Source organism: Epinephelus moara, chromosome 9 (genome assembly GCF_006386435.1).
Source record: "Epinephelus moara isolate mb chromosome 9, YSFRI_EMoa_1.0, whole genome shotgun sequence".
Taxonomy (NCBI): Eukaryota; Metazoa; Chordata; class Actinopteri; order Perciformes; family Serranidae; genus Epinephelus; species Epinephelus moara.
Window position 1 is genome coordinate 30,978,343 of NC_065514.1, and position 13,429 is coordinate 30,991,771.

The 13,429-nt window shown below is 39.6% G+C and overlaps 1 protein-coding gene across 6 annotated transcripts in view; it reads left to right on the plus strand.

The window, feature by feature from the left end:
- mast4 (microtubule associated serine/threonine kinase family member 4) overlaps window positions 1-13,429 on the plus strand; it is a 131,151-nt gene that overhangs the window by 28,080 nt on the left and 89,642 nt on the right. For all 6 annotated transcript variants that reach the window (XM_050053696.1, XM_050053700.1, XM_050053697.1 and 3 more), the window contains exon 3: window positions 4,468-4,601. In XM_050053696.1, the coding sequence (XP_049909653.1) occupies window positions 4,468-4,601 (134 nt within the window). The remainder of the gene's footprint in view (window positions 1-4,467; window positions 4,602-13,429) is intronic.

A 13,429-nucleotide genomic window follows, 5' to 3' on the forward strand; every position in this document is an offset into this window, starting at 1 on the left:
TTAGTAGGTCAGTAGCAAATCCTGCAGTGTGGACTTCGAGAATACAAACTACCTGAAGAGATTTACTTTTTCTAGGTTGAGTTTCTATTTGAATTCTCAAGGACTCAAGAACATACAGCACATCCAATTTATATCCAGTTATATCCAAGGGATCTCTGACAGTTGGACAAATCAGGAAAGAGAAGCGCATTGCTCATACAAAAACAGTTGGTTCCAGTCTGCCACTGGTTGTGGAGTAGGTGTCTGACTCACATGAGAATAGATAAATTCCTCTCTGGACAATTACAGCTCCTCTATTGTGATTGCAGCCTTGTTCATTTCCATTTAGAAAATTGGAAGACCTTGGACTGATTGTCTTTTTTAGGGCTTTAAACAGCTTGTTTTTCCCCGTGAGGTATATGTGGAGGACTTTTGCCTCACTGAATAAAATGTTGACCTTTTCACAGTCAATGAAAGATTGTGTTTTCATCTTGTGCAGCTTTGAATGAATGCATTACCCTTTACTAATCGCTCTACATTAAAACAAAAGGATAAACAAACATTAACCTGAAGCATGTCAACTTCCACTGACTTTATTGTGCTGTTAAAATAGGATGAGTGGGAGTGGGTTTTTTTTCTAGTGTTGATTTTAACATAATTTAAGTTGTTGTAACAGTATAGATAGTTTTTGCTTGTAGCTAGCACAGTGCCTGAGGGCACATAAAGGAATAGACGTGCTTTAATGTTAAAATCATAATTTATTATCATAAGATCAAACTTAAAATTGAAAGTTAAAGCTACAGTAGGTAGAAAGCCTGAAAACGGTTGATTTTTGAGTCTCATCTGAGTTAGGTTTCGTTCGTCTCCGCCCTGAGCCCCTCCTACCAGACGAGCACACGAGTATTTTATCCTACTTGGTTCTATTTCTCCCTCTCTGGGAGCCTCGGCTCTCCCTCACCGCGCAGCAGCCCTCCCCATCCCTCCCTCGCAGACCCACACATACTCCCGAGGCTCGGCTCTCCCTCTCCGCGGAGAGCCCTCGGCTCCGCTCCCACGGCCAACCCTTGCGCCCTCCGGCCGGGCCCGGCCCCACCTCACCCTTCCCCTCCCTCCAGGGCTCCAGGGAATCGAGTTCTGTCTTCCTTTTTTTGGGTTGTTTAGCCGTGTAGGCAGTTGTAGCCAATGCTGGAATAGCTATTTTACCTGGTGCACTGTTCGCCATTGACGCTTGCTCTCCCCTTCTGCCGGCGGCACAGGAACGCACATATGCAGTAGAACAGCCAATAGGAACGCAGTGGTCTGAGCTGACCTTTGATTGGTTGATGCACATCGGCACGATACTGATTCTTTAGAGGCTGAACACAGAGCCATGGTGAGGTGCAGAAACCTATTGTTTGTCTCAGACCACTTGATTTCCATTATGCTTAGAGGATATTATAAAATTTTTACTCAATTTTACCAAAACAATGTTGCCTACTGGAGCTTTAAACAGACATACAAATATATGTTTCAGCCTAAGTGTGCCTCTGGATGGTGTATTATGTACCAGGAAACTGAAGACTTGGAACAGAGTGGTCTGACCTTCCACATACCTGTGTTGAATGTAAAATAAAAAGCGTAGGCCCTCTACCCATTTCTCCTGAATACTCCCCTTTCTAAAAGTGTTGACTGGTGCCTGAAGAGAGATTTCCTTTATGCCGGGATGTGATGGGTTCTAGTGAGGAAAGCTTCTGCCGGTAAGGAAGGAAGGACCACAGTTTTCCCTCCTTATCCTGTTTGGTTCCCCTTCAGTTCTCTGGATTTTACTACAGTGATCACAGTGTGACCATGAACAAAGCTGTAGCACAGTACATGTGAGATACAGAACTGAGCCATAGTATTAACTGAGATTTTTCACAAGTTTTCAGAAAATTCTAGGAATGACTGTCATTTGCATGACAGTGAGGAAGAAGACAAGACTTATGGCTAAAATGATCAGGGGCAGTGTAAACTTCTGCAGCTGTAGCTGTTTATTTATTTGCAAGTGTTTTGGAGGCATATCATGCCTTTAGTTGAAAGCCAACAGTGGAGAGATGACAGGAAATGAGAGGTGAAAGAGACAGGGACTGAAATGCAAGAAGGGTCTCCTGCCGGACTCCAACCGAGGAGGATGTTTCCACTGGAGTGTCCCTAAACTGTGTTTTGTAATGCATTTTTAGAAGTGTATAGCAATTACAAAACTGAGTCTGACACATTTGAATTGCTACACACATTTGGTTTGTCAGACAAGTCTGGAGCTAAGCTGTACAGGTGGGTGTAAATTGGTTCATAGACAGTTTAAAGGTAACTAAATGAGAAACAAGAAAACAACTGATGAATGAGGTGAAACAAAATGGAAATTCAGTTGGACTTTCAGGCTAGAGCCACACACTGAAGGAATACATTCTTCTATCGAACCAAGACGTAGCCAGCCGCACAAAAAAAAAAAGGCTGAATATATCTATACATATACATATATAAACAACCATCTATTGGACATTTTGAAACCATACTTTTTTTTGTCAAAATAGCGACACAGTGTTAAATGACCCCAAATAAAATTAATGAATGATGATCAATCATCGATAAACTATTTAGATTCAAACTAGAATATGCTTAAACACTGAGTGTCCCTTTTTAATATCATTTATGTTTTTTAAAATTGTACAAAATTCAAAATAGGTGGTTGTTGATTAACAGTCTGTCTTACAGTCGTGCATTTTACATTACTCTTCACAATGTAATTATTTCTGTAAACAATGCACTTGCAGTAAAACAGCAATAATGTTTGAAATTAGTCATTTTCAATTCAAGTTTTGCTTTTTGATACTGAATTTATAAACTTGCCTTCTCCAGTTTAAAAAAGCGTAACACACCTGATGATGTGTGGCTTTAAGCCATGTGAACTTGAGCGATTACCTTTATGTTCTGAGCGCAGTCTACTTATCTTCCTTTCCTTCACTGTGCCAAGATTGTTAATCCTCTTCTCTGTCTCCTGCAGTGTTTACGTGAACAGGAAATGGAAATATACACATGAGGATACAGGATGACAACACTTCTATAAATGGTTTTACAATCTATGGAGTGCCAGCAGTGCAATGAGATCTGATTCAGCTGAGGTTGCTGATGTTATGTTTTAATGTTAGCCTTGCTTTGGTGTACTGAGGTTTCAGGATTGAAGAGAGCAGATGAAAGCAGCACTTAGTGCCATCTAGCTGCCGCCCTGGGGGCTGAGAGTGGAGAATTTAGTCCAGTTTTACAAAGAATATTCTTACACAGAAAAACACTTGCAGGCAGATCCATTTACTTGCCATCAGCAGACTTTGGAGTGTGCTGGTGCTTTGATTATGTAATGTTGGGATTGTCAGTGATCTCATAATGGGCTTTCCCCCCCTGTGGCCTATTTAACCCTTTGACATCCTGCATGGCTGTACAGGGTCAGGGGCTTCAGCCTTACACTCTTAACAAGAGCAGACAGCTTGGATTAACTTATGTTACTGGAGTGTCATTTGACCTGTACTGTCTCTGTTTATTCTGTCTTGCTATAGGTTGGGGGTGGTGGAGTGTGACACTGTATTCCTTGTGACAATAGTTTTTAAAGCCCTGCATTCAAAATCCTACACATGTACAGAAGTATTATTAGCTAAATGTAATTGAAGAAATGTTTCACTGCTGGAAGGATGGTCTTTTCATGAAATGGGGCTGTCTGTGCAATAGAAAAACACAAATGCTTTTTTTCAATACAGTAAATAGTATGGCGTCCACTTCCTGTTCATAAATTCTTGTAATACAGTCAAACAGTGCACTAGAATATGTTTCTGAAGACATTTTAGGCAAGAAAAAGACAATACAGAAATCAGAACTACTTAGTTTTACATTTTGATAAGAGTTTGGTCAGAGAGAGAGAGAGAGAGAGAGAGAGAGAGAGAGAGAGAGAGAGAGAGAGAGAGAGAGAGAGAGAGAGATCTGGTAAGATGAAGAGACGTGTTCCACAGTTCATTTATATATACTACCCACATTGTTATGATACAGAGTTGTTGGAAAATTGCCGAAGTATCCCATCAAAGTATCAAAAGTAAAAGTTAGCATCATGAATTATTTGATTTTTAATACTGATGAATCAATGTGTAAGCAGCATTTTACTGTTGTAGCTGCTGGAGGTAGAGCTAGTTTTAACTACTGTATAGACAGTTGGGTATTTTAGTCCGGTGGTTCCCAAGTTAGAGATCAGGCCCCTCAGAAAGGTCACTAGATGAATCAGAGGGTCAGTGAGATGATTAATGACATAGAAAGGAAGAAAAAATAAAGTTATGCTACACACATTCATGTTCATTATTCAATTCATCATTCATTTTTTGTTCGCTTTTTTGTGAAATACTGAGTCATTTCACTTCTACTTCTACCTAAAAAAGTTATTCAAATTAAACTATCCGAGATGTAACTGAACCTTGTCCTGTTGTTGCTGTGCAGGAAAGTACCTTCTGCTACCCACCAACCCCCAGCAGGCACAGGCAGCATTGCAGCCGTCATCTGAGATCTCTAACCTGGTCCGTATGTGTTCCCTGAACCTTGGAAAGTCGGACCCCTCCCTCACCTCAAGCCTGGTGAGTACTACTTTGGCGATGACAAAAGCTACTCTCTGTGCACTTCACTGAACCAGTTATATTTGGTAATAGGCAACTTTTGCTTATAACCAAAATGTCTGAATAAATAATATTCAATACTCCATACTAACCAAACATATTTTCCAAGAGGATAATCTTTAACATGTTTCTGAGATAGATGGCCAGAGGTTAAGATGTGTGTGATAGTCCTGAAACTTTAAAAACAGAATTCAAACATAGTGCAATAATACTCATGACAACTCCCATGTACATATATATACATACATACATATTCTTTTCTTATTCTATTCCTACCAACTAATCCCTGCTTAAATCCAATGTAACATACACAGTCCTTTACAGAGACAAAATGTAAAGTACTGCAAAAATGGTTGTACAAAACTCCATTGACCTAAATGTTGAAATTTTTTGGACAATAAAGTGAATGGATCACTGCAGTAGCAGCTTGAGCAAATTGATAAAGGAATAGAGGCAAGGGGCACTAATATAATTAAAGACCTAACAATGCTCATTACTTGTTTTAAAGGGATAGTTCGACATTTTGGCAAATTCGCCTATTGCCGTAATCCCTATAGTCATATGAGTAGGTACATTACCTTTAATTGTCAAGGCCAAAACACACCGGCACGACGCGCGTCAAAACAGCCGCCCCCATTATTTTCTATTTACAAACCCACACCGGTGGCGGCTCGACGCGCGTCGACGTTCCGCATCGCGGCACTTTACGCTATTGTCCTATTTTTCCAGCGTCACCGCCCTTGAAAAAGCGCTATTTTGTACTTCCCAGCCTAGCGGACTGGAGTGTGCAATAGAAATCCAGTTGACGCCCCGCAGTGCGACGCTTTTTGTGTGTGTTGGGGGCGGCACTTGACTCACGTCAATGATGCCGCCATCATATGACGCCGCCGGTGTGTTTTGGCCTTCAGTGCCTGCTGTTCTGAGATCGGTGGGGCAGAGCTGCCTGCTGAAATGGAGGTGAACGGTACAGCCCCCTCTCTCCCTCAAAACTAATCAAATACACCATCAAATGACTCCAAAACGCTCTTGTGGACAACACATGGCTTGCGCATTCCCCACGCTATGAAATAATAATGTATAATTATAGCTGCTGCGCAGCAATGGTCGGGGCCGGGCAATTTTAGGCAAAATTAGGCAATTCTGAGCAACACACACACTAAAACAAAGCATATCACAACATAGAAGTTACATCATATAATTATGGCATGCCCTTCAAATTGTGGATGAGTGGCTGAAGTGATCAGACTCATAATATACAAAGGAAAGAAAAAACTCAAGAACAAGAAAGTAAGAATAACATTAACTGCTAGCAATTATGAACAAACTGGCCTGATCTAGCTTAAAGCTAAACATTATCCATGGTGACAAAGATGAAAACATTTTTTAAAATGTAAAAGTAGCTATTGGATAGACTCTGCATATTGACTGATAGCTAAGCCAAATAAACAGGGAAAAGAGACAAGGGATAACAGGGAAAAGTGTTGATAAAGAGTATTTGTCTCTCCGCAAAACTGCCTGGATCATAATTATTTTAACCTTAGTAGTCTCTAATCCACATAGCATGATGCCTGAACATAGGACTTTCACATTAGAATGTCCGTTCTGCCTTAGCTGAGGCTTGAACTCACAACTTCTGAGACTGAGGTCCGTCTTCTATCTCACTGAGCTAATTGGCAAGTGACAGTTCATGTGTGGCTTCACAAATTGACTAAGCCAAGCATCAGGGTGCCAGACAGTAGCCATCCATGCCATGGAAAAGCAAATTTCAAAGTGAAAGTTCCAAAGCTGTAGCACATATGGTTGATTTGTTATGAATTTTCAAAGTTTTGAAATTTAGAGGCTTGCTGTAGCGCCACCATCAGGACTATTGTCTTGTGTTTCCAGTTGAGGACATCTGGCATGGGACTGGACCTTTATGAAAAGTTTGGGTAGATTTCTCATATGGAAATGTTGCACGAGCTGAGGCTTGAACTCACAATCTTCAACACCAAGAACCATCCTCTATCTCACTGAGCTAATTGGCAAACAGAAATGTCACATGTAGCTTCACAAATTGACTAAGCCAGTCACCTGTGTGCAAAACAGCAGCTGTTAGTGTGTAAAGGCAGATTTCAAACGGCTGTCAAAAATTCAGTTATTAAGACAAAAATCCGAAAATACACAAATTGCATCTAGACAGCATGGAGATGTTGGTAATTTGTTTTTAACAATGATTTATTGGCTCCATAAGTGAAAAACTGATGTTTAAAATTACCATTTTTACATTGACTCCAATTGCTCACATTAGAGCAAAATTCAAAATGCTGTAAAAAAAAAATCAGTTTTTGAGATAAAATTCTGATATTTTTCAAACATCATCTACCATGACTCCAAAATTTTGTCATTTTTTTAATGAACATTGAAAATGTATTTAGCAAGAATTTGCAAGTATATGTTTACAATACCGTTTACAGTCAAACATTTTGATGCACTGTAGGCTCAATTTTTGATAAATCAAATATCTGAGAAATGTAGTATTTGTAGGACAGTCTGAAGATGCTCTGTAGCAAGTTTGGTGTCAATTGAGCAAAAATTGTGGGAGGAGATAGGTTTAATAAGTTTTACAGTTTTTGAAAAAAAAAAACAGTGATGGACTTCATAATTTGCAATAGGGTTAAATGTACAAAAGTTTCTTCAGTATTGGGGCTACATTTTGGTGAAAGTTGCAAATCTGTAGCACATATGGTTGATTTGTTGTGACTTTTCAAAATTTTGAACTTTAGAGGCTTGCTGTAGCGCCACCATCAGGACTATTGGCCTGTTTTTGCAGCTGAGGCAATCTGGCATGGGACTGGACCTTTGTGCAAAGTTTGGTGATTTTTCGCGCATGGGAAGTAGGATTTCCTTGGAAGAAGGAGAAGAAGAAGAACATGCAGCAAAACAATAGGGTCCTGGCAGCTTAGGCTGCCCGGCCCCTAATTAAGTAACATTACGACACATGAAGCAAATACTTGGAACTACTTTCTTGAGTAAACCACTGAAAAGAGTGACACAGTGCGCACCTGAGACAGTGCCGTAGTTATTGCTTGCAGCCTTGCATTTGCGGTATCGTCAGCTGGACGCACCAGAAAGTTTGAGAAAAGTTTACAGAGTGTTATTGTAAATCATGGTTTACACATGTATTGTAAAAGGTTGCGGTAACAAGCCGAAGACATGGAGCAGAGTGACGTTTCACGTAGTACCAACCAAAAATACGGACAGGATGAAACAATGGCTATTTGTGCTGGACATCGACCCCCACAGGCCTGTGGAAATGGTCCGGAAAATGTTTGTTTGCTCCAACCATTTTTTACCGGAGGACTACAGTGAAAGGATGGAGCGCAGAAGCTCAGGAATGGTTCAAACGCCTTTCTTGAAAGACACTGCCATACCATCTGTCGGTATCACAAAACAGGCAGACGTGGTAAGTGATCGTTGTGTATTTTGCTCAGCAATCTCTCTGCTGTAACGTTACCTCCATGTTGAGTAACATTAGCCTACAACCCAAGCATGGTAAATAAGGCTAAAATGCAAATGTTGTTGTGGTTATGTTATGAATAAGTGCTTGCCCAGAGCATAAAGTGAAGAGACTGGCATTACTTCTCATTGTTGGGAATAAACAGAGTGCTAGGGAACATTTTATGTTGTTGTTCCCTCAGGAGTTGTGGTGATTTATGAGTGTGGAGTTAGCATGTTCTCCCCGTGTTCCGGTGATTATTTTGAGGCGTACTCTTGTCCCATCCAACCATCAGCATATGTATGTAACATTCAGTGATTGGCCACTTTGTTAGGTACACCTGTGTAATCTAATGCAATCCAGTAGAACGACTATACCATGATTTTTTTCCCCGAAGCTTATAAATTTCCAGTTATTGTTGACATCGTCTAGAAAGTGGTGATTCTACTTTGTTTATTATTGAGGTCATAGTGAATGGTGGTGGTGTACTGGGGTGGCCTTCTAATTTTGTCTAATTGAGGGGGACAAAATATTAGGAACACTTTTCAATATATTGCACTCCAGTACACCAACACCACCCACTACAACCTCAATAATAAAGTAGAATAATCACCTTTCTGACAATGTCAACAAAAACTGAAAATGTAAAAGCTTTGTAAATGTAGAATGTGTGGCAGAGCTGTTGTATTGGATTGTATTAGATTGCACAGGTGTACCTAATAAAGTGGCCAGTAAACCCCACATTTACACCACCAGTCCATGCTGGCTCTGGGTCTCCCCTCAGCCCTTGGTTGCTCGGCACGTCTTGCTCTCTCTTCTTCCAAAACCTGTAACTCTTCCTCTGTATATTCTGGCTTATTCTCAACAAACTTGTTTTGATGATGGGAGTAACTGCACTAAACATACGCTGTTTGAAATCACTCCGCCCAGCAAGTACTGTATGTCTGGAATGTAGTTCCAGCTGTGCATTTGGCTTCAAAACAACTCTGTCTGGTAATATTACATTATTATTTCATAGCGTGGTGAATGTGTAAGCTACAAGTTGTCCACAAGAGCGTTTTGGAGTCATTTGATGGTGTATTGATTAGTTTTGAGGGAGAGAGGGGGCTGTACTGTTCACCTCCATTTTGTGCTCCGAGCAGCAGGCAGCTCTGCCCCACCGATCTCAGAACAACTGGCACGGATAATTAAAGGTAATGTACCTACTCATATGACTATAGGGATTACGGCAATAGGCGAATTTGCCAAAATGTCGAACTATCCCTTCAAGTCTTCAAATGTGAAATACAAAGTGAAAAAACATTTATACAACAATGAAAAACAAAGCGTTGTTACAAATGTCTGGGCCTAAAGACAAACTCCATGAACAGTTTTTCCTGAGGCTGTATGCAGCAGAGTCTTCAAAATAATAATTCAAATTTTGAAACAAAAAAGGAATGGCCCATCGTAGTGAAAAAGATAAATTAGATGTTGAGTAAGACACTGTGAATTGTGACTTTATCAGTGACATTAAAGCACAATTTTGCAACAAGACAATACTCACAGTTCTTTAAACCTGATCCCTGCCAGGCTGCCATCTCTTTGCTATTCTGAAAGGTTTTTATATTAGTAGAATTAATTGCAGATAAATTAATCAAATAGCCTACTTCAGTTTTATATGTTTGGTTTTGTCTTAAATGAGCTCTTAATGCTTATAGTTAATTAGATGACCTAACATAACACCTTGTGACCAAAATACATTCTGTGAACACATACTTTATGTTTCAACATTTTCAGATGAGTATATGACATCACCAAGATGATCTTGTCGATGCTTATACACAGAAGTGTATTAGTATAGTTGTAATAACTCTGTCAATGTTGCAGATTTATATAGTTTAGAAATGCTTCTATTTTTATGGATACAAAACAAAATAAGTCAGGCAACATCAGTGTTCATATTTATCAAGGATATATCAAGGATTATATACATTCAGAAAGACAACTATGTATTGTGTCATGTCATGCCTATTTAAGTTACAAGAATGCATGCATTTCATGTCTAGATGCTTAAAAATGCAAAAGTGACAAGTCAAACAAAAGAAAAAATACAAGCACATTTTGATGAAGTTTAAACTGAATGATGTCATGAAGACAGAGGTGACCTTCAGCTTGATCCTGCTTTGTTCTCTCAGATGACCCTGACAGATACTCTGACTTGGTATATTGTGATCTTGTTGTCTCAGGAGTGAGATACAATCAAAATCGGAGGCTAATCCAATGCTGTTAAGCTACGAGTCATCCCCAGTGTGTGCACGCTATCAGTTAGAGAAAAGGTTAATGTAATAAAAGGCGTGTGTGTGTGTGTGTGTGTGTGTGTTTGTGTGTGTCTGTCTGTCTGTCTGTCTGTCTGTGTGTGTCTATGTGTGTGTGTGCATAAATGTGTGTATCTGTGCTTGTTTGTGGGTGTGTTGCTGTGACAGTATGTAATTTCTGTAACTGACACCTACACCATTAATAATCTGAGTGATCTGACCCAGAAAAAGGCACTGTAACCTGATCTATAAGAGTTCTTAGTATTTCTCACATGGCTCGTGACATCATGGTGAACCTGTTTACACTAATAACATAATACCATTAATACAGTATGTGATACAGGTACAAAATAGCTGAACTGATTCTGGACACTGGGGGGCGCTAGTGCATTTTAAGTGTTTAGAACTAAAACATGTATCCTTGTGCTTTGAAAGACAAATGAATCCCTTTGGCTATTGTGCCCTGCAGAGGGTATGAATACATGATTTCCTGTAACATAATTGTCCTCCAGTGGATAAGTCCTTCAGTCAAAGTGTTGATTCACTTTAAGCTTTACAGCTTGATAACCTGAATTACTTTTTATCATCTTCAACTTTGCCAGTATTTTCAGATATTTTAACAGAAAGGTTAAAACAAGAGATCAGCTACACAGCAGTACTCCATGAGCTGGTAGGGATTGCGTATATTGCTCCAGGACCCTTCAGCAGGGGAGGTGGAGGGTTTCTGGCCACATGCAGTTCCTCCACCTACCCAGGAAAAATTAAACAAGACAAACATTACATAAATCTATCTGCCAAGGCAGATTTGCATGCATCCACTAAGACGTTTCATATTGGATATAAGGAGTATTTGATATAAGCGCACTCAGTGCACCCTGAGCTTTGAATCAGTCAGACGTTAATGGAGGGGACTCTGCACTCGCCTCTCACATTAGGCTGTAAGGTCATGGGGACCCAGGAGACACAATTTTTTCATCAGACGTCTTTCAGGAAATGGGACCACAGATAGATGGTTGAAATTGGGCTTTTTGCTCAGGAAGGGCATTGGGGTGCATTGCATACCCCCTCTACTATGTGCCATGCTGTACCCCTCCATCTCCAAAACTGAGTTTTCATGTTAAAAAAAAAAAAAAAAAAAAAAAAGCCAAAAATGAGACAGATTAGCATTTAGTGCATTCACTGCAAGAATGAAAATTCATTGCATGTCCTTACTGTAAGAGATTGCACACTGAAACACATTGCCTTCAGCTCTTGTGAGGATGAGTCCAGGCATCTATCTGCCACAGTTTTTTCCCGTTGAATAAGTTTCCTCTGGTGAAACTCATGATTGCCAATTCAATGAGTATTTTTATTCTAGACCTTTTTTTTTTGTACTTTATAATCTTCCCACACTCGTCCCTGCAGTCATTTTAGTGTATACAGTATATAATCAAATATCCTCTGTAATATGCAGCTCAAATGTTTTCTTATCCTATTCTTATTCTCAATGCTGTTTGCGTGCCCCTAGTGACTCTGTGGTTGGCACCGTAAGAAAATTAGATGCTGGTGACCGCTGCTCAGATATCGTCTTGTGTAGACACAAGCTGAATGGCTGATGTGTTGCTACATCTCTACGGTATCTTTTGGAGTCGGCTGCTTTGACACCTCAGGGGTTCATCTACAGCCACTGTATTATCCTGCCTGCAGAACATGCTTAGAAAACATGGTGAATTGGTTGACCTTGGGAGAGAAGCGAAGAGATAAATACCTTAGTATCTAGCCTCTGAATGAAGGTGCTTTTTATTGTTTCCCTTTTTTGTTTATTAACTCTCAATTAGTGCACTCTTCAACTATTAGAGTCCCTCTTGTCTTTGTTTTGGAGGCAATATTGAACACTATAAATTGGGTTCAAATAGTATCTTCAGTGTATTTATAGCTGGCAAGATGATGCCTATCAGTAATACAGGCAGAGTGGCATATTTGTCATAATGATGCTTATATGACTGGGAAGCACACCAGTCTCTGGCCTCAGTGACAATGAATGAATGGAGGGCTGCCAGCATGCACTCTGTCATGCTGCTTCTAGTGCGCTGGGCATGAGCAATGGTGTCAATTCTAACCACCGCCAGATTTGGCAGATATATTCATGTCTGAAGAGATTTAATTGGCTGTTGGATTTGGTTACTGTTCATTCAGTTTGAAATGGACAGTTTGAAATCTGGATGGTTCATATTCACTGTTTATATTTTACTAGCAATACAAGAAAAGTGACAATATTGTTTAAAAGATAAATTGCACGGTCCCTCTGGAAAATGTAGAACTTAATTCAACATTTTGTTTTTCATAATGTAACATCATATTTTACTTTATATTGCTTCACATCTCTACAGAGTTGGTAAAGATGCCAAAGGGTGTTTGTTGTTAAAATCTCTGCATAGAAGGTGCTGTTTCTCCAAGCTGTTGGCAGTAAATTACTATTCATCCAAACTCAGAATGAGAATAGCTGCATGAGCCTCATTGACTGTGAACACGACTGCAGATAGATGGCCTCACTGCTGCTTTGTTGTGAGCTGATGATTTTTTTATGTTGCAACTAATGATTATTTTCATTATTGACTAATCTGTTAATTTTATAAAGCATGAGGAGATGGTGAAAAATTACTTAACAATATCCTGAAGTCCAGGTTGATGTCACTGAATGTCTTATTTTGTCCAATTAAAAGTCCTAATCCCAGAAATACTTAATTCACTGTAAAAGCTAATTTATACTCTGTTTAAGTACGAGTATTAATACTAGGGCTGTACCCAAATATTCGCATATTCGAATATTCGTTTCTATGGGTAGGTATTCGTTATGAAAATTTGGTATTTGATATTAGGTTATCAATAAAAATCAAAACTTTTAAATTGCATTGTTAAAAATGTGAAAATATAGTATAGCCTACCAACTGAGCTTGTGCGCACGGCACGCTTGAGCGCATCCGTCTGAGGCTGTGGATCAATGCCAAGTTTTACCACTTTATCACTATTCCCTCTAACTT